This window comes from Pogoniulus pusillus, chromosome 41, assembly GCF_015220805.1.
Source record: "Pogoniulus pusillus isolate bPogPus1 chromosome 41, bPogPus1.pri, whole genome shotgun sequence".
NCBI classification, from domain to species: domain Eukaryota; kingdom Metazoa; phylum Chordata; class Aves; order Piciformes; family Lybiidae; genus Pogoniulus; species Pogoniulus pusillus.
This window is the reverse complement of record NC_087304.1, coordinates 64,960-90,647: the sequence shown is the minus strand read 5'-3', so window position 1 is coordinate 90,647 and position 25,688 is coordinate 64,960. Positions and strand designations below refer to the sequence as shown.

At 57.1% G+C, this 25,688-nt stretch overlaps 1 protein-coding gene across 1 annotated transcript in view; it reads left to right on the top strand.

Moving 5' to 3' along the window:
• Nucleotides 1-24,509, top strand: part of UNC13A (unc-13 homolog A) — a 38,946-nt gene extending 14,437 nt beyond the window's left edge. The window contains exons 11-44 of the mRNA XM_064175322.1: nucleotides 167-260; nucleotides 1,326-1,375; nucleotides 2,247-2,325; nucleotides 3,597-3,602; nucleotides 3,919-3,990; nucleotides 4,226-4,445; nucleotides 4,696-4,923; nucleotides 5,215-5,356; nucleotides 5,734-5,903; nucleotides 6,333-6,448; nucleotides 6,553-6,716; nucleotides 7,323-7,473; nucleotides 9,723-9,791; nucleotides 9,903-9,992; nucleotides 10,145-10,279; nucleotides 10,590-10,723; nucleotides 11,152-11,237; nucleotides 11,486-11,612; nucleotides 11,696-11,792; nucleotides 11,923-12,066; nucleotides 12,580-12,663; nucleotides 12,900-12,977; nucleotides 13,255-13,343; nucleotides 13,481-13,633; nucleotides 13,769-13,892; nucleotides 15,459-15,464; nucleotides 16,764-16,802; nucleotides 17,830-17,859; nucleotides 19,040-19,096; nucleotides 19,272-19,352; nucleotides 19,466-19,613; nucleotides 22,079-22,171; nucleotides 22,249-22,408; nucleotides 22,678-24,509. Of these exons, the coding sequence (XP_064031392.1) occupies nucleotides 167-260; nucleotides 1,326-1,375; nucleotides 2,247-2,325; nucleotides 3,597-3,602; nucleotides 3,919-3,990; nucleotides 4,226-4,445; nucleotides 4,696-4,923; nucleotides 5,215-5,356; nucleotides 5,734-5,903; nucleotides 6,333-6,448; nucleotides 6,553-6,716; nucleotides 7,323-7,473; nucleotides 9,723-9,791; nucleotides 9,903-9,992; nucleotides 10,145-10,279; nucleotides 10,590-10,723; nucleotides 11,152-11,237; nucleotides 11,486-11,612; nucleotides 11,696-11,792; nucleotides 11,923-12,066; nucleotides 12,580-12,663; nucleotides 12,900-12,977; nucleotides 13,255-13,343; nucleotides 13,481-13,633; nucleotides 13,769-13,892; nucleotides 15,459-15,464; nucleotides 16,764-16,802; nucleotides 17,830-17,859; nucleotides 19,040-19,096; nucleotides 19,272-19,352; nucleotides 19,466-19,613; nucleotides 22,079-22,171; nucleotides 22,249-22,408; nucleotides 22,678-22,966 (3,805 nt within the window). The 3' untranslated portion in view covers nucleotides 22,967-24,509. The remainder of the gene's footprint in view (nucleotides 1-166; nucleotides 261-1,325; nucleotides 1,376-2,246; nucleotides 2,326-3,596; nucleotides 3,603-3,918; nucleotides 3,991-4,225; nucleotides 4,446-4,695; nucleotides 4,924-5,214; nucleotides 5,357-5,733; nucleotides 5,904-6,332; nucleotides 6,449-6,552; nucleotides 6,717-7,322; nucleotides 7,474-9,722; nucleotides 9,792-9,902; nucleotides 9,993-10,144; nucleotides 10,280-10,589; nucleotides 10,724-11,151; nucleotides 11,238-11,485; nucleotides 11,613-11,695; nucleotides 11,793-11,922; nucleotides 12,067-12,579; nucleotides 12,664-12,899; nucleotides 12,978-13,254; nucleotides 13,344-13,480; nucleotides 13,634-13,768; nucleotides 13,893-15,458; nucleotides 15,465-16,763; nucleotides 16,803-17,829; nucleotides 17,860-19,039; nucleotides 19,097-19,271; nucleotides 19,353-19,465; nucleotides 19,614-22,078; nucleotides 22,172-22,248; nucleotides 22,409-22,677) is intronic.
• Nucleotides 24,510-25,688: the final 1,179 nt, after the last annotated feature.

Sequence of the window (25,688 nt, the reverse complement as noted above, 5' to 3'; positions counted from 1 at the left end):
TTTGTAGAGCCCACCCTGGCAGCAAGAGGGGTTTTGCCATGGCTACACGACCTCAAGGCTCATCAGGATCCCTAAACTGCAGCCTCAGTCCTGCTCGGGATGTGAGGGCTGGCTCCTTCCTCCCCGGTGCTGTTTTGGGAGGTTAGCAAGGTGTGTGTTCTTGCAGGGAACAGGCAGAGGTGGAGGTGCAGGACCCCAAAGCACGAGCCAAAGCCAACTGGCTGAGAGCCTTCAACAAAGTCTGCATGCAGCTGCAGGAGGTGAGCACCCCCGTGGCTGCCCGCTGCTGAGTCCCAGAGCTGGCCACATGCTAAGCTGGGGTTGTGGTCTCTTCCTGCCACTGGGTATTTTCTAGACACATCTGCTTCCGAATCCCAAGGGCATGTCACACCCTGAGGGCAATGAAGATCTGAGGGCCTCCAACTGTGGTGGCCCTACAACTCCATTTACACCAAGTGGGACCCTTATGAGGGAGAGGGAGTGCTGAGGACCTTCCCTTAGTGTGTGCTGGATGTGGTGTGATTGTGCCAGCCTCTCCACCCTCTCCCCTGTATTGAGCTGATGATTTTTTTGTTTTGTTTTTAGACTCCATCCTCCATATTTTCATTTTGTTTTGGCTCTGGATTCACCCCCCTGGGGCTTTGTTTCCTCTCCCCACCGCTTCTCTTTTCAGTTGTCCACTACCATGGCCCTTGCACCCGCGCCTTCCCTTCCTACAGGGAAGGGGTGTAGCCTGCCTGCAGGTAAGCGTGTCCAGCCCAATGACCCAGCAACCTGTGTGCCCACCCTGTTGTGTGTGTGTGGGGTGTGTGTGTGTGTGTGTGCAGGGATTGCCCCACGAGGGAGCTACCATTGGCTCTTCCCTCCCTTCTCACCCAAAACAATGCCCCCTGCAAAGGAGGTGCCACTGTGGGACAGTCCCTGCACACATCCCATGCCTGGTGTGCTCCCTGCAGTACTCCCAGCTGGCTGTGAGTCTGTGTGGACCTGCTGAGCCTTTCCAAAGATGCTTCTCCAGACCCCTACTTTCACATGTTGCAGCCATCTCCACTGCTTTGCTCCAAGCCCCTCTGCTGAAGTGTGCCCACTGCTTGCCCAGCTCAGCGTCTTGGAGATGCTTCATTCCCAGTGCCAGCCCTTCGCTGAGAAGTGTCCCCTCCTTTTAGAACCTGCTCTTCTTTGCCCACACTCTAAACCCTTTCCATGCCTCCTCAGAACTGGAGGTACTGGCTGGACACTCAGCTGCCAGCAGCACCAAGCCCTGGGGAGAGGGCTGAGCTGGGGGCTCAGGGCTGCACCTGTGACAGCTGCCCCATGTCTTGCAGGCCCGTGGGGAAGGTGATGGAGAAGCTAAATCCCTGTGGTTCAAAGGCGGGTGAGTACCTGGGGGAGCTTACACCTTCTGGCTTTTGGGGCTCATGGGCTGCTCTTCCCTCCTCTTTAGGATGTGATTAATGAATTCATGGGGGGCTGGGATGGGGAAGTATTGCCCATCTGTGGGCATGCCAGAGGGCCAGAGTTTTGGGATGAATACTGGTCACTTGGTGCTTTTGGAGGAGCCAGCAGAGATGCCACCACTCTATGTCCACTTGTCGAGGGGGAGAACAAGGAGGTGAGTAGGTTGGGATTGGACCAAGCTGGGGTGGTGGTCTCCACTTCTTCCCTTCTGTCTAGGACTTGAGTGGTGCCATGGGGAGCCCTGAACCTCTCACCTGTGTGTGGTCTCTGAGACTCACCCCCATCTCACCTCACAGGCTGATCTGCTGCTGACCCAGGCAGAACATGACAGGTTTCCTTGAGAAGCCACCAGATCATGCAGGGGTTTTCTTGCAGCCAAGGCTGGAGGCTGCAAGGCAATATTTCTGTCTGAGCTGCACTGCTTTGGTTTCTCTTGCAGCTGAAGGGCTCTGTGCTCACCTTCAGCGTTCCAGAGGGAAGCTCCAGCTTTCCCACTCCCTGCTACAGAGCCAAACAGGCTATTTTTCCCCTCCTGTTTCACAATGACACCACTGAAGCAAAGCATTTTCACTGGGGGAATATCAGCTTTCTGCCAGAATCTCCACCCCGCAGTTTTTTAGTCTAGGAATCTCTGCCCCCGCTGGGGACGTGGTGGGATGTGGGTTCCATGAGTGCGTCCAGGCCGCCTGGGGGTTACCTGCCAAGTCCCGAGTGAACAGTGGGCAGAAGCAGAGAGCCTCTGGCTGCCTCAGCCTGAGCGTGCCTGCTGACTCTCGTCTCTCTTGCAGACCCGGCGGGGGGCTGATCATTATAGACAGCATGCCGGACATTCGCAAGCGAAAGCCCATCCCCCTAGTTAGCGATTTGGTGAGGCTCCTCCTAACGCAGCGCTCAGCTCCTGGCCTCGCTTTTGCTGTGCCCTGCTGGACTGCCGACGCTTGCCGGGCGGCCGTGCCCTTCTCCCCAGCTACCTCTAACGTGGCTTGTGTTTTGTGTTTTCTGTTCTCTTTCCTCTGGCCTGGCTTGGCTGCCCAGGGGGGCGGCAGTAAGGTTTCTGCGCTGCATTAACAGCATGCCCGACATTAAGCCTGGACGCAAATCTCTCCCTCTAGTCAGCGATCTGGTGAGCGTGGTCTGAAAGGTTAAAGAGAGAGTACCCTTGGGTGCTGCTAGCCAGCACTGCCCGGCCTCCTCCAGACCCACCGGTAGGGTGTGGGGGTGTCCCAGACTGTTTTTGGGGGTCTCTTGGCCCCGGACCTTACAGTAGAATGCTGTGATGACAGCACATCTGGGCTCTCCCTACCTTATGGTGCTTCTCCAGGGCCCTGTCTGCACACCAAACATCAGATCGAGGCTTCCCGGGACTGTGTCTGATTTCCCAGCTTGTTACCAGTCTGTGTCCCTGGTCCATTCCTGTCCCACCTGCCATGGGCTCCCCACAGCCTGTCCCATGCTGATGCTGGGCAGCTGAACCCATGTGCCAGAGGAGGGGTAGTGCTGGCTCTGCTGAGGTGCACTAGCCCCACTATGCTCTTGTTGCTACCACTCTCACTGCACCACTACAGCCAAGCCCCCGTGCCGGGGTCCCTTCTAGCCTCTGGGTGGAAATGCTCAGGGCCAGTCTGCTGTCACCCCCTGGTGAACTTTGGAACCCAGAACCACCCTTTACACCAGAATTAGGGCCCCTTAACATCTTTCTCCCTCTCTTTACACCTCACCAGCTCCTCTTTGTGCCCTCCCCAGGGTGCCTCCATCTTGTCCCAACTTGCCTGCTGTCTCCCATCCTGCTGCCCCTATCTTGCTCCTCCCATTGCTGTCCTCACCCCAGTACCCTCTACTCCCCAGCCCGCTTGGGCAGCCACTGATGCTTCTGCATTGTGCTGTGTTGGTGTTGGGGTTTTGGGGTATTGGGTTGTGAGTGGTGATGGGGTGGGCAGAGTGGAGGAGCTGCTTTTCCCTGCTGGGATTTATCAGGCTGGGGCCAGCCTGTGGCTTGGGGTGGGAAACTGCCTAGGGACTGGCCCAGCACTGGGTGAGGGGTTGGTGTTCCTCAGGGAAGGGACCAGGACTTACTCTGCTGCATCTGACCTGCACTAACAGCCTTTTGTTTCCCCCCTGCTGTTCCTGACTGCCTGCAGGCAATGGTAAGTGCCCCTCACCCTTGTCTCCCTGGGTTCTCAAGACATGTTGAGAAACTCTGCCCTGTTGGGGCTGAGCTGGGAATGCCATGGGTTGCTGAATTCATTCCAGCCCCATGGTGCAGCTATGTGGCACTGCAGCACTGGCATCACAGGGAGCTGGGCTATCCCCACTGTCCGCCCATGCAGCCAGCACCCACTGGTGCCGGTGCTGGTGGGAGTATGTCCTTGGTGTTTTATAGCCACTGTGACCGCAAAGGAGTGCAGGAGGAGCACTCCTCCATGCCCTGATGGATCTAAGAACTGTGTTTCTTTCCCACAGTCCCTGGTTCAGTCCAGGAAAGCAGGAATCACATCTGCACTGGCCTCAAGCACCTTGAACAATGAGGAACTGGTAGGTGCTGGGGCTGGCTGGGGTATAGGCAATCATGGTGGGAGGGTTAAACTACAGCCAGCTGGGCCAGCAATGGAGATGTGGGATCTGTTCCACACCAGCATCCTCCTCTGGCGATGCCAAAGCGGCCAAGATGCTTAACAGGCTGCACCTGTGCATGAAATGTCTGCACCCTGCTCAGCTGCTGTACAGGAGAGTCTGAGCTCTCCTCTGCCTCTCTTCTGTCTTTGCACAGAAAAACCATGTTTACAAGAAGACCCTGCAAGCCTTAGTGTACCCCATCTCCTGCACGACACCCCACAACTTCGAGGTGTGGACGGCCACCACCCCTACCTACTGCTACGAGTGTGAGGGGCTGCTGTGGGGCATTGCCCGGCAGGGCATGCGCTGTGCCGAGTGCGGTGTCAAGTGTCACGAGAAGTGCCAGGACCTGCTCAATGCTGACTGCCTGCAGAGTAAGGAACTGCTGCCTGCAACTTCATCCCTTCTCATCTGGGAGAAGGAACAGGGACTGGCCCCAGGGAGAGAAGTACTCTTGCCTTATGTATGGGGGAAGTGGGGAGCAGGTCAGCTGTGTCCCAGGAAGGATGTGCACCCTTCCAGGTCTGAATTCATTCACTCATGGTGGGCGTGGCAAGCTCTTGGCTCACTCTTGGGTGACACCTGCCCTCCCTGCCTGTCTCACCTGTGGCTGTCCTCTCCCAGGGGCAGCAGAGAAGAGCTCTAAGCATGGAGCAGAGGACCGGACGCAGAATATCATCATGGTGCTCAAGGACCGCATGAAGATTCGTGAGCGTAACAAGCCAGAGATATTTGAGCTGATCCAGGAAGTGTTTGGGGTCACCAAGACCACACACACACAGCAGATGAAGGCAGTGAAGCAGAGTGTCCTGGATGGCACCTCCAAATGGTCAGCCAAGATCAGCATCACAGGTAGGTACTGGTTGCACTTGGCAACATGTTCTTTGGGAGGGACCATGTGGCTGCCCTCTTGCACAACGATGCTGTGTGCTCCAACCCCCTCCTGTCCCTCATTCTGCAAAGCAGCTTTAATCCCTGGAGCTCTCTCAGGGTACAAGGTGCCTGCTGTGGGGATCTCAGTGTTGCTGTGGCACTGATTTCTCTCTTTGCCTGTTTTTTTCTCTCTGCTGTGTGTGCCACCCATGTGCCTTGTGGCTTGTGTGGATGGGCATGCATGCTGTACTGTGCCGTGCTGTGCTGCAGTTGTTTGTGCCCAGGGCCTGCAAGCAAAGGATAAGACGGGTTCCAGTGACCCATATGTCACAGTCCAGGTTGGAAAGACAAAAAAGAGGACTAAAACCATCTATGGCAATCTCAACCCGGTCTGGGAGGAGAATTTCCATTTGTAAGTTCACCCCTGCCTGCTCTGTCCTGCTTCTGGGCCACTCTGGTCATGCTGGGCTGTGCTAGCCTCAGCATATCCCTGCAGGGTGGTGGAGGCCTTGTTCTGCCCCATCTGAAGGTGGATAGGGGGCTGCTGGGGTGACTGGGAGTGCTGGTTTTGTGCCATGGAAGATTTAGCTTCCAGCCATGGGAGCTGATCCAAGCTGTGGCAGAGCCCTGCTAAACCCACCAGGGAGGATTGGTGCCCTCACTTCTGCTCTTTTCCCCAGCTCCTGCCTGTTGCTGGGATGATTCTCCTTGTTTAGGGAAACAGAGGCTGGGGAGAGTGCAGAAGTATTTCCCTGCTCAGCAGAGGTTTGCCTCTTCTCACCTCCCTAGCGAGTGCCATAATTCCTCTGACCGCATCAAAGTTCGTGTCTGGGATGAAGATGACGACATCAAGTCCCGCGTCAAGCAGCGCTTCAAGAGGGAGTCTGATGACTTCCTGGGCCAGACAATCATTGAGGTCCGGACCCTGAGCGGGGAGATGGACGTCTGGTACAACCTCGGTAACCTGCTGCCCTGCCACGGCCCTGAGCTCCACGGGGTTTGTGATGCCAGTTTTGGCCTGAGGACCCTTTCAGCATCTTAGTGCTGTGAAGAACGCTCACTAGTGAAAGCCAAGGGGATCGAGTGTTTTCCCAGGGTTGTTCCCAAAACCCTGTGCCCAGAAGGTCTGGAGCCTTCTGCAGAGTGGAAACTGAGGCACAGAGAGGCCACATCTCTGTGGCACATGGAGATATGGCCAAGATCTGCTCTGCAGTGCCTTGGTTGCATTGTACCCTGGCCTGGTTGCACTTGCTGTTGGGCATCCCCTTGGCCCCAGCCCCTAAGAACTCCCCTGGGCTGGAGCTGGTTGCCCATCTTTGGGACCAGGAATGAGCAGAGTAGCTGTGGAGAAAGTCTCACATCTTATTGCCCTCCCTGTACCCCTGCAGACAAGAGAACAGACAAGTCTGCTGTGTCGGGAGCCATCCGGCTACACATCAGTGTGGAGATCAAAGGCGAGGAGAAGGTAGCTCCCTACCACGTGCAGTACACCTGCCTGCATGAGGTGAGCAGTTCAAGTAGGCACAGGGAGCATGGTCCCCACCCCAGCAATGCTACTGTGCCACCACACTGGCCCTAGGGTCCTGATGGGACTCCTCTTGCCTCCAGAACCTTTTCCATTTTGTGACGGATTTGCAAAATAACGGAGTGGTGAAGATCCCAGATGCCAAGGGGGACGACGCCTGGAAGGTCTACTTTGATGAGACAGCCCAGGAGATCGTGGATGAGTTTGCAATGCGCTACGGGGTGGAGTCCATCTACCAGGCCATGACGTGAGCAACTCACCTTCCACCCCGCTCAAAGAAGCTGCACTGGGGGCAGCTTGGGTGCAGTGGGGACAGCAAGAGAACACAGTGACGAGGCAGTGGGGACACCCTGGGGGGCAGAGATGAGATGCTGGAGACAGCAAGGAGACAGTAGGGACCGAGAGGGGACACAGTGAGGGGACAGTGGGGAGGGCAAGGAGACAGTGGGGAGAGTGAGGGGACAGTGGGGAGAGTGAGGGGACACAGTGAGGGGACAGTGGGGAGAGAAAAGAGACAGTGGGGAGAGCGAGGGGACATAGTGAGGGGACACTGGTGGATGAGTTTGCAATGTGCTACGGGGTGGAGTCCATCTACCAGGTCATGACTTGAATTGCTTGCCCTCCATCTTGCTCAAAGAGGCTGCAGCTCTGGGTTGAGGGGTGTCAACACATTCCTCTCCTACTGCTCTTTGCACCTACCTGCCTGCCACGAGGGCAGACATGCTCCCCTGGCACAGCCCACCCCAGTACACCCCTCCCTCCCCTTCTCTGTGCCTGTACTCCAGACCCCATGCCCCTTCCTGCAGGCAGTTCCTGCTGCAGCCCTACGCTCACTGTCCCACTCTCTCTGCAGACACTTTGCCTGCCTTTCCTCCAAGTACATGTGCCCCGGGGTGCCAGCAGTGATGAGCACCCTGCTGGCCAACATCAATGCCTACTATGCTCACACCACAGCTTCCACCAACGTCTCAGCATCTGACCGCTTTGCTGCTTCCAATTTCGGGGTAAGTCCGATGGTGCGTAAACCTTCCTTCTTTCTTCTCTTGGGAGGGGGTGGGGGGCTCTGGATGCAAAACAGGGCAGTGCAAAACACCCTGCTCCAACCCGCAGCCAGGCAGCAGAGGTGCTCAGCCTCTGCTTGCCCAGGAATTCTTCCCACTCCCATTTTTCAGGAAGGAAAAGAGCCACCACCTTCCTGGGAGAGGGTCTAAATGTACCCCTCAAATTCCTATGCTGAAAGTGTGACTGGAGTCCAAGTGGGCTGGCATGCTGGGTGGCAGGAGGGCAAAACGTGGCAAAATCATGACCAGGTGGCAAGGAGCTACCCTTGCAGCTCACCAGGAGTTTTGCATGGCCCTGTGCACTTTGGGTATGCTCTGGCACCACTGCAAACTTACCTGTTTGTTCCAGCACCCATGGGTGCTGTTGGGTCTCTTGCTTGCTGCAAGTGGGGTGAGTTTGTGCTGAGGCCAGGTGTGCCCTTGGGGACATGGGCAAGGAGGAGCTCAGCTCTCCCCGTGTCATCACAGAGGCAGCAGGTGATTGCTCTGGGTGCACATAGGTCAAGCCAGGATCTGGGTCAGATGAAGTGTTGGGTAGCCAGGGATGCAGCCAGGGCCACACACAGCTTTGGAGCAGCAGCAGCTTTGGCTCACCTCCTAGTACCTGTTGCAGGGGTAATGAGAGCGGAGTGAGAGGTTGCCACGCGGCATGCAGGAGGAAACCACAAGGAAGAACGAACCAACTTCTTATCTGATGTGGAGGGTTTTAAAAACTTGTTTCTTTCTCTTTTTTTAGAGAGCCTAAGGTTGGGTCCTAAAGTGCCCGACCGTGCCGCGCTCACGCTGGGTGCCGGTTGTGTCCAGGTTTAAAGCTCTGCAGCTGCTCAGTGGCGGCGACGCGGTCTCGGTTCAGGGCCTGGCGAATGCGCCGAAGGTTTGCCGTTGCCAGTGCAGGCTGTGGACTTAGCCGAGCCACAGCCAGGCGGGTGCAGAATTCACTGCCCTGTCCTGTCCCCTTGTCCTCCTGCCCAGGATGTGCAGAGCTGCTCTGGGGCCTCTGGAGCCCTGTGGGGCAGCCGTAACCCTGTATGATCAGTGCTGTGGGTGGAACAGAGGGCTCTTGTGGGAGGCCTGTGGGGTTGCCCAAGGCACCCTTGGCAGCAGTGCAAAGTGAAATGCCTCTTCGTAGTGTTCTGGGGTGGAGTGGTTCACTCACGGAATCACAGAATCACAGAACGTTAGGGGTTGGAAGGGACCTCTGAAGATCACTGAATCCAACCCTTCTGCCAGAGCAGGATCACCTGGAGCTGATCACACAGGAATGCATCTGGGCAGGTCTTGAATCTCTCCAGAGGAGACTCCACAACCTCTCTGGGCAGCCTCCTCCAGTGCTTTTTCACCCTCACAGTGAAAGTTTTTCCTGAGGTTCAAGTGGAACGTCCTCTGCTCTAGCTTGCCCCCACTGCCCCTTGTCCTGTCATTAGACAATTGAGGTTGCTCTGCCCTCAGCTCTAACATCCATCTGCAGTTCAACGTGGGATTTGCCCTGTGCTCTCTGGACAGGAGCTGGGCTGAGCTAAGTTAAAGCCACTCAACTTCAACAGAGACTGCCTACCTGGAGCAGTTTCCTGCTCATATCCTTTGATGCAGCCTGGTTGGGTGAGTGAGGAGCCCATGGAGGTGTCCAGCTCTTGGGGCTGTCCTGGCCTTGTCTTGAGGCAGCTCAGACCTGAAGATGAGTGACCACTGCCAGAGCCTGCTAGCTCTTTTTGCTGCCCTTTTCTCCCAGCAAATTGAAAACTTTAATCCAGAGGACAAGTGGCTGTGGAACACAACCCTGCACACTCCCTGCTCCTGGCCCAAACCCATGCTCGAGGATGTTCAAGTGGGCAGGGCAGGCAGAACAGCCCATTGCCACTCTGGCACTGACCACCAGTGAGAGCAGAGGGGATGCAGTGTTGATTCTCAATCCTGTAGCATGCCCAGCACAGCCACGAGTGCCCCAGTAGCCGTCCGTGGCTGCCAATGAGTCCTGGCCGCAAGTGAGGACCTGCTGTTCTCCGCAGTCATCCCATGCCCACCTGCAGGGCTCTGATGAAGAAAGAAGGGAAGGAAGGACAGGAGAAAGGAGAGGGATGAGCCAGGGGTGGCATGGTTTGGGATGGAGGTAGAGGGAGCCAAGGGCAGCAGGGAGGGGGGTGGTTCCTGCAGCCCTGCCCCTGTTTACCTGGCCGTGGGGCGTTTCTCCACAGAAGGAGAGGTTCGTCAAACTCCTGGACCAGCTGCACAACTCGCTGCGGATCGACCTCTCCATGTACCGGGTACGGTGGCTGCTGTGCCTCAGCACCCTCTCCCCTCTGAAACAGCAGTGGCTGTTCTGTGCTCGGAGAGAGCTCTGTGTGCAGCTCTGCTCTTTTAACTCCCTTTGGCAGAACAACTTCCCTGCCAGCAGTCCTGAACGGCTGCAGGATCTCAAGTCCACAGTTGATTTGCTGACCAGCATCACCTTCTTTCGGATGAAGGTATTGCTGGGGCCTCACTTGCCCCATCCCTCCAGTGAGGAGCTTGACCCTTGTTGGCACCAATTCTTTGTAAGGTTGGGGTTGTGTCGGCTCCTGGGGGGGGCTGCAGGGTTGAGACTGCCACTAGTGCTGCTCCCTCCCTGCTCATCCAGGTCCAGGAGCTGCAGAGTCCCCCACGAGCCAGCCAGGTGGTGAAGGACTGTGTGAAGGCCTGCCTCAACTCCACCTATGAGTACATCTTCAACAACTGCCACGAGTTGTACAGCCGAGAGTACCAGACAGACCCAGTGCGTGAGCCGGGGGCTGGGGGCACGCACTGGGGTGTCAGCTCCTGCAGGGGCACCTTGTTGCCAGCTACTAACCATCACCATCCCCTACCCTCCTGTTCTGTCTCTGGAGCACTCAGCCCCATGCAGAATGAGCCCCAAGCCGTGGGCAGTGTTTGAGCCCCAGTGCTGTAGAGTTGAGGCTGGGACCAGACAAGAAGGGACTGCATGGGGGCCTCCAGAACCTTCCTGCCTCCTTGTCAGCCCCAGCAAAAAAAAGAGCCCTGTGTGTGAGCTAACTGGAGCCTCTGCTGTGTCCCCATCACTCCAGACTAAGAAAGGTGAGGTGCCCCCGGAGGAGCAGGGCCCCAGCATCAAAAACCTGGACTTCTGGTCTAAGCTCATCACCCTGATAGTCTCCATCATTGAGGAGGACAAGAATTCCTACACACCCTGCCTGAACCAGTGAGTAGATGCTGAGAAAGAGGATCCTGTTTTGCACCCGGGGGATGCCCATGCAGTGGCAGCAGTGGCTTTAGTCCTTTGGAGGTGAGCTGTAACCTACAGGACAAGGGGCAGTGGGTGGAAGTTGAGGCATAGGAGGTTCAATGTAAACCTGAGGAGTAATTTTTTTCACTGTGAGGGAGACAGAGCACTGGAGCAGGCTGCTCATAGAGGTTGTGGAGATATTCAAGACCTGCCTATGTGATCTGCTCTGGGTCATCCTGCTCTGGACAGGAGCTGGACCAGATGATCTTTTGAGGTCCCTTCCAGCCCCTGACATTCTGTGATTCTATTATTCTACAGATGGGGAAATTGAGACAGGGGGGAGGTGTGAGGGATCTATCTCCAAGTGGAGGACTGGTCCACCCTCCACTTTTCCCTTATCCTAGGTTTCCCCAGGAGCTAAATGTGGGGAAGATCAGCGCCGAGGTGATGTGGAACCTCTTTGCTCAGGACATGAAGTATGCAATGGAGGGTGAGTGTCCCGTGCCACCCCAAGCCAGGCTGGGGAACCAGGCAGGAGCCACACTCTGCTCCCACCTCACCTGTTCCCTGACCAAACCCGTTTCACCCCCTCACCCACACAATGCCTGGCATAAATCCCACCCAAGAAACTTTTCAGTCTTCACCCCATCTCCCTGGCCTCTCGGAAGCTGCCTCTGGGGCAGCTTGCCTGCAGGGCTGGGGCTCGAGACCAAGCCTGGGCACACTCCTCCTGCACAGAGCACGACAAGCACCGCCTGTGCAAGAGCGCCGACTACATGAACCTGCACTTCAAGGTGAAGTGGCTCTACAACGAGTATGTCACCGAGCTGCCTGCCTTCAAGAGCCGTGTGCCTGAGTACCCCGCGTGAGTGCAGCCCCCGGTGGGCAGGGCTCGGGGCCTGTACCCCAGGGCTTGCTGGCCTCACTGGGAATGGGCCTCTCTTCTAGGTGGTTCGAGCCCTTCGTTATCCAGTGGCTGGATGAGAATGAAGAGGTGTCCCGGGATTTCCTGCATGGAGCACTGGAGAGGGACAAGAAGGATGGGGTACGAACAGGACGATGTTGGTACAGGAACTCTAGTTGAGGAGTGGGAGAGGGGCTTGTCCCTTGATGCCCAAGGTGTCCCCAGCAGAGCTAAAATCAGCCTCTGCTGACGCTGTCTCTCACCCCTGCAGTTCCAGCAGACATCAGAGCATGCACTCTTCTCCTGCTCGGTGGTGGACGTCTTCTCCCAGCTCAACCAGAGCTTCGAGATCATCAAGAAGCTCGAGTGCCCTGACCCCCAGATCGTTGGACATTACATGAGAAGGTTTGCCAAGGTGAGCAGCTACCAGGGTGGTGGCCACTGGGACAGCAGCACCCTTGGGACTTTTGACTCAGTGCTGGCCCAAGACTCCTGCACTCCCTGTCACCTCATATCCAGCTGCAGGTAGTGACATGGGGCACAGATTGCACCACCTCTAACATGTCCAAGCAAACATGCCACATACCTTGTGGCTCTCCCAGTTTTGATAGCAGAGATATTTGGTTAACTAATGTAGATCAGTTAAATGCCACTGGCTTGCTGCAGTGTGGAAGCTTTGTGCAGCCTTGCTGGCTGATGCTGCCAGAGCTGTGAGGGGGACAGAACTGCTTACTGGGACCAAGTGTGCTCAATCTGGCTTCCAGTGGCTGTGCCTGTGTGGCTTTTGGCACATCTGTGGGGCTAGAGGGTCTAGGAGCCCCTGAGCTTACTCAGGCACTGAGTTGTTTCACTGCTGTGGGACTCAAGATCTTCTCTCTCTGCTTTGCTGTGTCCCTGTGTCCTTGTTGCTGCCCTCACTTGGCTGCAGACCATCAGCAATGTGCTGCTCCAGTATGCTGAGATCATCTCCAAGGATTTTGCCTCGTACTGCTCCAAGGAGAAGGAGAAAGTGGTGATGTATCTTCCTTCCACTTGATGCCTGCCTGGTGCTGCTAGGCAGAATTGTTCCCTGTGATGCAGGTTCTGCCCTCAGTCTCTGCCCAGGGCAGTTTGTGAAATGCTGCCAGGCAGGGCTCTCTGCCATGACTGTTCTCATGTCCAACAGCACAGGGTGGGAGGAGACCTGGGGCAGCAGAGTTCCAGCTATTTTTGTTGGTGCTGACTCCAATCTCTGCCCTTCCCCCTCAGCCCTGCATCCTGATGAACAACATCCAGCAGCTCCGTGTCCAGCTTGAGAAGATGTTTGAAGCCATGGGTGGGAAAGAGGTGCGTGTTAGGTGTCCAGGAGGCAGCCATGTGGAGGATCTGGATCAGTGCCTTATTCCCAGAGGAAGTCCCTTCCATGGCTCCTCAGGACTGGGTGCAGATCCTGGTTCCTCATTCCTGTATGGGATCCTGCTATCCCACCCCGTGGCACCCTGCTGTTCCACCATGTCAGATAATGGTGGACTTCACCATGCCCAGGGGTGCATTTGAGATGCAGAAATTCCTCCTGGGTTGGACCAGGGACCCTGATGGCTTCTCCAACCTGTCCTTCCTCCAGCTGGACACAGAAGCCAGTGATATCCTCAAAGAGCTGCAGGTGAAACTCAACAACGTCCTGGACGAACTGAGCCGAATCTTTGCCACCAGGTACACCTGGGTGAGAGGATGTGGGTTTGGGGGTTAAGAAACTGCAGCTGGGGCCAAGCTGGGGGCTCTGCTTGTCCAAGTGGGTCATGGGCATGGCTGTGGGAGATGCTGAGCTGCCTGAGCATTGTGGTCCCCAGTTTCCAGCCGCACATTGAGGAGTGCGTGAAGCAGATGGGTGACATCCTGGGCCAGGTGAAGGGCACTGGCAATGTCCCTGCCAGCACCTGCAGCAGCGTTGCACAGGATGCTGACAATGTCCTGCAGCCCATCATGGACCTCCTGGACAGCAAGTGAGTGTGGGATCAACAGGGGCACTCCCATTCCTCAGCGACCCTCACCCATCCTGAGAGTGCAGGGGGCCTGCAGGGTCAGGGTAGCTGGGCAAGAGCTGTGCTGGGACCTTCAGCTTCATCCTCTCTGGGCAGCCTGACACTGTTTGCCAAGATCTGTGAGAAGACAGTGCTGAAGCGGGTGCTGAAGGAGCTCTGGAAGCTGGTGATGAACACGATGGAGAAGACGATTGTCCTGCCCCCACTCACTGACCAGACGGTGAGTGCCCAGGAGGGGCACCAGGGGCAGGGCACCCTGGTGCTAGGACATGGGTGGCTGACTGGGGCTAGTGTGGGCCATTGCTGGCAAGATGCCAGCACTGGGTGCTGGAGGAGTGGCTTTCCCAAACTTGCTTCCAGCTCATGGCCCTGGAGAGGATGCAGAAGGGAAAGGTTCGTTCTTGCCCCAGGTGCTTGGTGCAGCCCAGCATGCTCTGGGCTAGCCTTGCCAAAATATATTCCTGCCATCTCGTGGCATCAAGAAGGGACCTTTCCTCTCCATCCTTTCTTCTGAGCTGGGGGAGCACCCCATGCCATTCTCATCAGCACCAGCTGTGGGCATGGTCTCTGTGCCAGGAGGTCACTCAAGAGGCTCTCAGAGTGTGGGAAGCAACTTCACATCAGCCTGGCTGTGGGGCTGGGATTTCCTGGGGAGCAGTGACTGGCATCATGGGCATTGGGGTGATGTGGGGGATGAGAGGGCATCCCCCTCCAGCAAGGCTGGACTCTTCCTTGCTCATAGGCCCAGCGGGCTGTAGGGGAGCAAAGCAAAGCCCAGGGAATGGTGCTTGCTTAGGAGGAGGCTGCCTACAGGCCTCGAGGCTCTGTATGGCATCCTTGTGTGTCTTTGTCCTCCCCAAATGTAGCCATGCACCCCAAAGCTCCCTGAACAGCAATTCTCTTTGAGTCAGGAAGGAGAGATACTGAGGACTCTGAGCCAGCCATACCTCTGTCCTTGTCACTCTAGGTCACTGACAAAGCTGAGCTCAGGCTCCTGGAGGCCCTGGAGCCATTGGTCTCTGTGTCACCTTTCTAGGGCTGTGGGGCTCCTCATGTTGTGTCTGTAAGGGGCAGTGCATTGGTAGCCTGTCACCCCTTAGCGGTGCCACCTCACTGACACCTTGTCTCAGCCCAGAGCCTGGCTCAGGCCAGCCCTGCATTGATCCCAGCAAATCCAGAAGGAACACTGGTGCCACTGGGTCCCAGTCTCCATCCCAGACCCTCTCTGTCCCTTCCCAGCCATGTGTGGCTATGCCATATTGTGGAGGCAAACAGCCCTGTGCTGGGGGGGCAGAGGAAGTGGCACATATGTGTGGGTCTGCTGACCAATTGTACTGAGCAGGGGCAGACCTTGGATGGAGCTGTGCTGGTCTGGTCCCTATGGCAAGGGACAGGCTGCCTAGGGTGACTCTGGGCTCCAGCCTAGGGGTGGCTGAGAGCCTCGGTGACATGGGCCTGAGTGTCAGAGCCAAACCTCAAGTGGGCTCTGCCAGCAGTGTGCAGCTGAATGGCCCTGGGGCAGAGCTACAACTTGGCAGGCTGGGGTGGGCACTTTGGGACTGTGGAGACCTGTGGTGCCTGTGGCAGGGCATCAATGCTGAGTGTTGTGGCATGTCAGATGGAGGCATCTCTGTCTCTGCCACCCCTCCTGGATGGCAGGGGTTGCGGGGTGGCTGGGGCTGGTAGCTAGCTGTGGGGCAGCTGGGGCTGGGGAGACTGGAAGAGGAGGTGGGCACTCATGTAATGGTTGTTCTCTCCACTTGCTCCGCTCGCCTCTCAATGGCAGATGATTGTAAGTACGGCAGCTCCCTGTCTGTCTGTCTGTCTGCTGTGTGTCGGTCCTGGCCTCGCCGGTTTTTGTCTTTGTGTGGCTGCCCATGCCCTGCCCACTCTCTCCTTTGGCTCTCAACTTGGTCCCCCTCTGTGGTCCCCCATTCTCATGCTGCCTGCTGGTTCCTGGTGGGTGTCTGCCCACAGCCACACCTTGGTTTGGAGGCAGAAAGCTCCTGGGCAGATTGGCAGTGCCCAGATGCGGGGAGGTGCAAGGGTTTGTGATGGGGTGAGAGGGAGCAGTGATGGGGCAGTGTCAAGGAGTCAGAGAGAGACAGGCCCAGACTGATCTGTGCCAAGGGTGAGAGGCCACAGGAAACGTGAGCAGGGGGTGGTGTGTGCTGGGCAGCCAGGGCTGCTCTTTCTGACCCCTTCAGCCTCAGTTTCCCTTTGCGGCCTCAGGTGTGGGGGCTGTACCTTGCTGGCACATGAGAGGTCCCTGGCCCAATTGCTCAGCAGTGGGGCAGCTGCCTGCACATGTTGTGAGACTTTCTCTGTGGTCTGGCTATGGCCCTGGGAGCTCAGACTCTTGGGGCCTCATGATTGCTGCTGGGTCTGTGCATGGCTTTGACTGAGCAATTTCCTTTTGTTTTCTGCTCAGTTGGTGGCCCTGGGCTTATGCTCTGTGGGGGAAAGAAAAGAGCCATGTACCTCCAGTACCTCCAGTACTGCCTCTCCTAACTCTGAGTGGCAGAGGCCTTCACAGGGAGAAGCAGTGGTGCAATTGCCAGTGGTTGAGTGCTGGATGCCCCCTTGTTTTACAGTTTCTCTTGCTACTTCTAGGCCTGGGTCAGTGTGGGGTTGTCACTGGGCCCAGCACTGCTGTGAGCAGCTGGTGGGGATGAGGGGCAATGTGGAAGCACCAATGACTGCCCACACAGTGCCAGCCAGCTCCTGCCCTCCTACAGACCAGGTGGGACCTGTCCCTTAAGGGCTCAGCATCTTTGTATTCCAGCAGGTATCAGTTACTTCTAAGCCCAGCACCCCAACATGGAGGCCATTCCCTATCAATGCAGCATCCTGCACTCCAGTGGGGCCCAGCTGGCTCATCACCCCAGAGACGCCAGTCCCTCACTGAGTCATCATCCCTCATGAACCCAGCAGGTCAACAGGACCAATCCCCTGTTGGCTCTGGCTGTCCTTCAGGAGCTCAGAGATGTCTTTGCCACCAGCTTGTGGCCCCCCAGTGTGCCCAGCCTTGCACATCCTTTGTGTCCCATCCCTCCCTCCCACCGCTCACCCTCTGACGTTGCTTCTACAGGGAACGCTCTTGAGAAAACATGGCAAGGGGACAGAGAAGGTAAACAGCTGTGGGCTCTGTGTGTGTCCTCGCCCCCTGGCCACACTTGTGGCCTCACACCCGCCTGCTGTGGAGGTCTAGGCTTGTCCGTGCTTCCTCTGTCATGCTGTCTGGATGTGCTGCCTGTGTGGCATGTTGTTCTGTTGAGGTGTGCCATGTTGCCCGGACATGCTGCCCGTGTGCAGGACAGGGGCCGTGACCTGTTTCTGTGTTGCCTGAGGCAGAGAGCAGCTCTGTCATGCTTAGCCCCTGTGGATGGATCTGTGGGGTGTTGTACATCCCCAGCAGGCAAGGGGGACACTGCCTCATGGCACTCTGCAGGTGCTTGGCTGGCATAGTGTGCAGAGGGGATGCCCGAGCATCAGAAATGCCAGGTGCAAACCTATCCCAGTGCTGGGCACTCAGGAAGAAATGAACCTGAGGATGCTGAGGGATATGCAGGGTATGCTGGGGGCCATGGGGCTGCTGGGATCCCGTGAACCTCTGAGCCTCCTGCTTCTTGATGCTTAAGGGGCCTCAGCTGAGCCCCAGAACTTGCTAAAAGGGTTTTGTCCAAGCAGGCAACTCTGCCCCAGGATATTCTCACTGCTGGGCTGGGGGTCTGGCACAGCTCTCCAGGCTGCCTGCTCCCAAAACCTAGCTGACAGGAAAAGCCAAGCTGGCATCTGTTTGGGCAATGCCTGTGGCTCCCCCAGCTCCTCCCTCCTTTCACAAGGGCTGATGGGTCCTGCCTCAGCCTGTGAGTGTGCTGAGCAAGCTGATTTCCTCCACCTCCTTCTGCATCCCCAGCCCCAGGCAAGGTGGAGAGCAGCCTGCCCTGGTTCGGGAAGAGACTCAGAGCACTGCACAGCTTCACTGGCAAGTGCACGGGCCTGAGCCTTTGCAGGTGCACTGGTGCTGAATCAGTGGCACCAGTGAAGAACTGGGTGCAGCCAAAACCCACATAGCTGGGGGATGTGGCGGGCCTGGACCCACAGCTGGCTGCTGCTGGGACCACCATTAACTGTCCCTTGCTGTTCTCTTCCAGAGCAGGGTGAAGCTACCCAGTCACACTGAAGTAAGGATATGGCTCTTCTGCTCCCCACTTGGTTCTGGTCCCTCCTTTTGTCTCTTGGTCCTTTGTTGTGTGTGTTGGGGGGGGAGTCCTGTCTCAGGGCAGTGTTCGCCGTGCTTTGTTTGGGTGACACCAGTGTCCCCAGCTCCCTCTGCCCTTTAATGGGACAGAACTTGGGGTGAGGGAAGTTGGACAATACAGAGGCACAATGAGGGCATGTAGGGAAGAGCCCTGCAGAAGGTAATGTTTAGTGGGAGAGATGCCTTAGTTTCTTGTTGCTTGGGAAGGACTGGACCTACAGGTGCCAAGAAGGGGAAGAAGGTAGGAACCATTGGCGCTGCTCCTCTGGGGACCAGTTTACCCAGCTGCATGCTGCACACTGCAGGGCTCGAGAAGGGCAACTTGTGTTCAGTGTGGTAAGCAGCTGCCAGAGCAGGGAGGTGAACGGGATCTGCCTGTGCCTGGGCTTCATCCCCAGGAGCTGTGCTGGTGGGCACTGTGGAATATCATTATGGCCCCTGGCCATGGCGGTGGCACAGCAACCGGGCAGGTGAAGGCGGCCAGGACCTCTCCCCTGTGGTGTTCTCTGGGGTGCAAAGGGGCCAGTAATCCCTAGAGCTGAGGATGGAAGTGGGCAAGGGTCTGGGTGGCAGGGTTTGACTTGGATGCCAGTGTCACGGGATACAGGGCAACCACACCACATCCTCCTAGTACCTGCTGCCCCACTGTGCTCGCTCTCTGCTCCCCTGTCCTGGTATCATACAGTGCCCATGCAGTGGAAAAGATGTGCCATGCTGGGCTCTCTTGGATGTGGAAGTGGCTGCTTGGACACCACAGGGAGCAGGATGGGACCCTTGAGCAAAGCTGCTTGTGCTGAGCAGGATGTGAGTTTCATGATGCCAGTGTGATATCCTGCCCTGGGGTCCCCAAGCCCCCAAACACACACCTATGCTGAGAATGCTGGGCTGGGAATTGCCAGCCCTGCACCTACATAACTGTACTTGGCGTGGCTGGTGGCCCTTGTGGCTCTCTGAATAGCACCCTTCCTGCACCCTGGAACCTGGGCAGCCAGGGGAGATCCTGGAGCTGCAGCAAGCTCCTGGCACCACGTGCCCCGCCCGGCCATGGCATCCTCCATCCCAGCTGCTCACTGGGACCACTTCTGTCTCTTTGTTCTCTGCAGGGCACACAGATGATTTTCAATGCAGCCAAGGAGCTGGGGCAGCTCTCAAAGCTGAAGGTGAGGGCCAGGAGGCTGGGCTAAGGGCAAGGGGAGAAGGTGGTTTGCTAGCTTAGGTGCTAGCTTGGGTGATGCCTTGTGAGTTGGCAGTGGCACTGTTGCAGGGACACCACCAGGTGCCAGTTTGCTGGCACTGCTGGGGTGCCATGCTGAGAGCAGGATTTGCACCCGGTAGGACCACATGGTGAGAGAGGAAGCCAAGAGCCTGACCCCAAAGCAATGTGCAGTGGTGGAGCTGGCACTGGACACCATCAAGGTAAGGGCACTCTGGGGAAGGAGGGACTGCCCTGAGGGTTCTGGCCCTGGTGGGGCACTTGGAGGGGTTCCAGCATTGCTGCTGAGAGCCCTGTGGCTGACTGCTTCCTGCAGCAATACTTCCATGCTGGCGGCGTGGGGCTGAAGAAGACATTCCTGGAGAAGAGCCCTGACCTGCAGTCGCTGCGCTATGCCCTGTCCCTCTACACCCAGGCCACTGACCTGCTCATCAAGACCTTCGTGCAGACGCAGGCTTCACAGGGTAGGGTGCACTGCCCTGCCCCTCCCTCTGTGCTGCCCCAAGACCAGGACCATACCTGCCTCTGTCTCAGAGGGGTTAGGGGTCCCAGCCAGTCTCATAAAGGGGTGGGAGGGATGAGTGGGGAGGGAAGGGCTTTTTGCTTCCATGGTTTGCAGGTGAAGAGGGTCCATGAGTGCCCAGAGGCAGCCTGGCACCCCTAAATTTCCCACCAACATGAAGTATGTTCCCAGTGCCAGAGCATGGCTGGGCTGGGACAGAAATGAAGCCTGTAGCTGGGAGAGAAGATCATCCTCTGGCCATACATGACACTGCTTGTCCCTGCTGGATGGCTCCTGCCACCCAACACAGACACTCTGTTCCAGCACTGCCTAGGAGCTGCCAGTCCTGGCTGAGTGGTGCCATCCTCGCCAGGGCTTGGACCCCTTGCAGAACTGGCTGCATCTGGATGCTGGGCCTGTCTTGGGCATGCTGGGTGCCCCACGTACCCCCTGATTTTAGATCCACCTTTTTATCTTTTGGCCACTCAAGCAGGGGACAGAGATGCTCCGTGGCAGTCATGGGCCATTGTGTAGTGCCCCAACCAAGCTCGTTTATGTCCTTGGGGAGTGGGATGTGCATTTGCTGTCTGTGCATCTCCTGCAAGGGGCATCTGTCCTGTCTGTGCCAGCTATGTGGAGGGTGTGGGTCAAGTCCGGTGGGTGCCAGCAGTCCTGGGTGCAATTTGGCCCCAGAGCCCCCTGGGCTAGGAGCTGGGTGGCACCCAGCACTCTTGTGTCACTGCAGTGTTGTCTGGGTACTTGCCTGTCCATCTGTCCGCAAGAGCTGATCTCTCTCTCTCTCTCTCTCTCTCTCTCTCTCTCTTCTCCTCTTTCACTGTTCCTGTCCCTCATGCACTGTGTCTCTTTCCTCCTCTCTGTCTGTGCCATGTCTCTGTCTCTTTCTCCTTCCCACTAGTTCATGGTGGGAAAGGCATTAGGTTTACCCTTAGTGAAGAGATTTATCCTGAGAAGGGTACGTGTGCTGCTTACCCACCCTGTGCCTGCCTGCTGCCACCAGCCTGGGCTAGCAACAGTTCTAGCACCACGAGCTGGGGTGGCCAGGACCCTTTCCCTAGCATCTCTGTCCTTGGGGACCCCCTAGCTTGGGCTGATCTGACTACTTTGGAGGAACCGTGCTCAGCCATACTGATCACCCCCTAGACCAGGGAGGAGGACTGTACTCCATGGACTTGGGGTGCCCATCTTTGCTTGCAAGCTCTGGGCACCCTTCATTGTCTGCTGTGTTCCTGCCGGGGGGTGGGCACCTGCCAGAACCTCCCTGCAAGCTGGGCAGCTGTTCCTTTGGGCCATGTGACTCCAGGGGAGGCTGTGACTGTGCCCATGTGCCACTCCCATCCACCTCACTGCCGGGAGCGCCATTTCCAGCCTTGCTCTGCCCAGCTCTGTCTGCCTGCATCAGGAATGAGTCCAGCTCTATGTGCCCCACTTGTCCTCCATTGCACCTTGCCAGAGGGGCTGGGACTGCACCCCATGCTTGGCCTCCTGTACCTAGGCACCCTCCCTTGCCCACCATCACCTCCATTATGGCTCAGCATGCTGCACTGCCTGGATGGTGGGTCCCTGAGGGGATGGAGCACCAAGGGTGGGACAGAGGATGAAGGTGGATGGAGAGGAGACTTTGCCATCCTCTACCTTCCCCCAGCCTGACAGCCTTGTACTGGGTGAGAGATGAAGTGACACGTGGGGCTGTGGCCTCCTTTGCACTTATTTCCACCCTGGGAGCTTTCTGCTGAGCTCAGTTGGCCCTGTCTTACCCATGGACCCTATCTCTCTACCTCATACCCACTCCTTCGCCCATGGGTGCATGCAGCTCTTGGGAAAGAGGGGGGTAGGTTGGGCTGTTGATCTCAGGTCACCCAAGTTCTCCAGGCCTGGGAACCCTGGCTTGATGTAGTCTCTGAGTTGCAGGGGAGGCAAGAGAGGAGTCAGCCCTGGGTCCCAGCAGGGCTACTGCCACCATGTGGCACAAGGGCCAGATGGAGTGTCTCCTGCCCAAGTGCTGGGCTCATAGCTTGCTTGGAGCACTGACAGTGCTGCCCACAGTAGTGATACCTGCCACACTGCCCTCTGCCCTGCTTAGGGACCTCAGCACCTGCCTGGGAAAGGGGGACACACTGGGCCCTGCTGACGTGGGGTGGGATGATAAAGAGCCAGCTTGGTGCAGAGGGTGTCCTGCCATGCCACACAGCCCAGCCTAGTCCCAGCCTCACCCATCCTTGACAGTTGCTGCAGCTGCTACTGTCCCCAGAATTCTTTGGCAGAGGCTGCGCTAGGCCAAATCCTACTGCTGAGCCCCTCCTGCCCTGTGGTGGGTGACCTGCCTCCTCCAGTGGGATTGGTGGTGGGTAGGGGACATCTGGAGCACTGGAGGAACAAGGACTCACATCTCCTTCCCTTGCTATGCAGGCTCTGGTGTGGATGACCCCGTTGGGGAGGTGTCCATCCATGTGGAGCTCCTCACCCACCCTGGCACTGGTGAACACAAGGTCACCGTCAAAGGTGGGTTCTGTTGGATGGGATACCGGGGTCTGGCAGGTGACGGTGCCCTGTTTGCTTCACATGTCCCCTCCTTGCAGTGGTGGCTGCAAATGATCTCAAGTGGCAGACGTCAGGCATTTTCCGGCCCTTCATAGAGGTCAACATCATTGGGCCTCACCTCAGTGACAAGAAGAGGAAATTTGCCACCAAATCCAAGAACAACAGCTGGGCTCCCAAGTACAACGAGAGCTTCCAGTTGTGAGTGGCACTGTGGGGCTGGGGATATGGGGAGCATGCTGGAGATAGATCCCCATGATGTGGGGACCCCTTCCTCCTGGGGTCTGCGACTGAGTTTACTTCTCCCCTGGTCTTTTGTCTCCCCAAGGACTGGGAGACAAAAACCCAAACCCCAACATTTTTAGGGGCTGGGGAGGGGGCAGCACCCATGTAAGTGCTGTGAAAGAGCTGGGGCAAGGGGGCTGAGAATGGGACCCTTTGCCAACACTGCCTATGCCTTAACCCTGCAGCACGCTGGGGACAGAGACAGGTCCCGAGTGCTACGAGCTGCAGGTGTGTGTGAAGGATTACTGCTTTGCCCGGGAGGACCGGACCGTGGGCATTGCTGTGCTGCAGCTCCGGGACATCCTGCAACGCCCTGGCTGTGCCTGCTGGCTGCCCCTGGGCCGCCGCATCCACATGGATGACACTGGCCTCACCGTGCTCCGCATCCTCTCCCAGCGCAACAATGATGAGGTGGCCAAGGAATTCGTCAAGCTCAAGTCAGACACACGCTCAGCTGAGGAGGGCAGCAGTTAAACACCTTCCACACCCCCCAGTTCTCTTCCTCCCCCTCCTGACTCCTTTCCTGCAGCATCCTCCACCCATGTAAAGCATTAAGAGTGGCCACAAGAGGAGGTTCCTGCCTGGCGCTGGTGGGGGTGAGAGGAGTGTGGCTGCAGTGACAGACCCTCCCCCTTTCCATCCTCCCTTGACCAGACTGGCTGGGTGACAGCAGTGCAGAGCACAGCCGTGTTCCCATCCCACCCTGATGAGAAGACGCTGGATCTGGTAGGGGCTGTAGGTGAAGGGCTGGACCCCAGGCTGGGTGATGGGACAGATCTGCCCCTTCCCAGCCTGTCTGAGATGGAGGAACCTCAGTGGCCCATCCTTGACCCTACTGTGTCCTACCTAGTGCCAAACCTCATCAACTGACAAAGGGAGATGCCTGGGGTGGGGGGGGGGTGGTGCCTGTGTGTGCCTGGTCCCACCCAGGGGTATTGGTGAGTGGCTGGCACAGCATGATTGCCTCTTCTCCCCATCCCTTGAACACTGTTGGGTGCCTGAAGAGACAAGGAAGTTCCCACCCTCTGAGCACCCTGTAGATATGTAAATAGTTGTACATGCACAGGGCACCTGAACAGCTGTGGTCTGCACCCAGAAGGGCTGTTGGGTCAGTGGGTGCAGCCCCTGCATGCCCTGCACAGGGTCCCTTCCCTGGTTGGCAGCGGCATCAGTGGGGCCAGGAGTGGCAGAGAGCAGGCCCTAGCCCATATCCTGTCTTCCCTGCCTTGCTGCCATTGTGGGTTGCCCCACTGCTGCTCCCAGGGTGCCAGGGTTTGGGGGCGAGGGCTGGCAGCACTGGAGCAGAGAGCCCCGTCTCTCTTTGCTCTGGCCGCCCCTATGCAGTGCAGCAGCACCTGTGAGAACTCCTGGGTGCAAACAAGACCATTCCCGCTCCCAGCCCAGGGGTCTACCTCCCTCCCCCAGTTTCCTCTTACCCACCATTTGTGTGTGCTCAGTGGTGTGTGTGTCTTGTGTGAGTGTCTGAGCAGCCAGGATGTGTTGTGCCGGGGGTGACTGCTACAGCTGGCCTGCTTGCCCTAAGTATTGAGGAAGACAGAGTCTTGTTAATCCTGCAAGTCAATCTAGATCCCTCAATTCTCTCCCCAGCCCAAAACAGGGTACCCTGGCTAGCCCCCCATGGTCCTTTTTCTATAGGGTTTGCCTTGGACCAAAAAGTTTAACTTTCCTCTCTTGTTTCTGTTCAATGTTTACACCCCTTTTCTAACTGCTGCTCCTGCACGGCCAGGCTGGGGCCCAGCCCTGCACCCTGCAACCATGGTGTGCCCTGGCTCTGTGCCCCCTCCCCAAACTATCCTGTTTGGCATGTGATTGAACTGACCAATTCTGCTCCTGTAGCACGTGTCACCGATGCCTGTGTGTCTGTACCACCCCGTGCGGCACCGCCGGCGGCAGCTACCATGGATGCATGACAGTGAAGATGTTTTGCACTATTTTGAAATTTTTTGGCTCTGTAAAAATATTTTATTATAACTGACATTAAAAAGCACATCCTTCACTGCTGCACTTGTGGGAAGGCAGGCACCCAGGCGCTCTGCATTCCTGCTACCCCAGCACAGCACAGAGGGGAAAGAAGAATTAGAGGGTGACACAGACCAGTTTGGAAGTGACAGGATACAAGAATCTTAGACAAGACTTTAAAAATAGCTACATGGAGAGCTTCACAGAGGGGGGTTAGGAAGGAAATGTGGAAAGCAGTGGAGTAGAAGAAGCAGATGGAAGAATTTAAAACTGGAGTAGTTTAGAAATTAGAGATGGAGAGATAGAATTACAGCTTGAAAAGCAAGGAGGGTACAACAAGCAAACAGTAATTAAAGGATTAGAAGAAAGAGCCTGATACGTCAGAAGAACAAAGCGAGAAAGGAAAAGAACAACAGACACAGTGGAGGAGCTGGAGATAAGAGAGGCAGAAGTGCAAGAGAGCCCAAACCCACAACAGCAGTAAGACAGACAGGGTGGACCGGGAGGAAACGGAGCTCACCGGGATGGGGGTTGATGCCCCGCTCAGCCTCACCCGCGGATTCCTCAACTCCACCTCAGCCCCTCTTGCAGATCAGCGCTTTGCCGTCGGGGTGTCCGCTCTGGTACCGCGCCCGTGGGATGGCCGCGGCACTTCCTTACGGGTAGTCAGCAGAGTCCGGTGACAGCAGCCTCACTGCATCCATCGGCGAGCAGCACTGGAACGGCCGCGCTAGTGCGCGACTCGCACCTGCAGGACCTCAACATGGCCACGGAGAGGCAGCAGTGAGCTGATCAAAGAACCTGGGCTGGCCCCGCTCAGACCGATGGGACAGGATCGACTGTAGGAGGTTCAACAACGCCAAGTACTGGGTCATGCACTTCACAGTATCACAGTGTCACAGTATCATCAGGGTTGGAAGAGACCTCACAGATCATCAAGTCCAACCCTTTACCACAGAGCTCAAGGCCAGACCATGGCACAAGTGCCACGTCCAATCTTGCCTTGAACAGCTCCAGGGACAGCGACTCCACCACCTCCCCGGGCAGCCCATTCCAGTGTCCAATGACTCTCTCAGTGAAGAACTTTCTCCTCACCTCCAGCCTAAATTTCCCCTGGCACAGCCTGAGGCTGTGTCCTCTCGTTCTGGCACTGGCCACCTGAGAGAAGAGAGCAACCTCCTCCTGGCCACAACCACCCCTCAGGTAGTTGTAGACA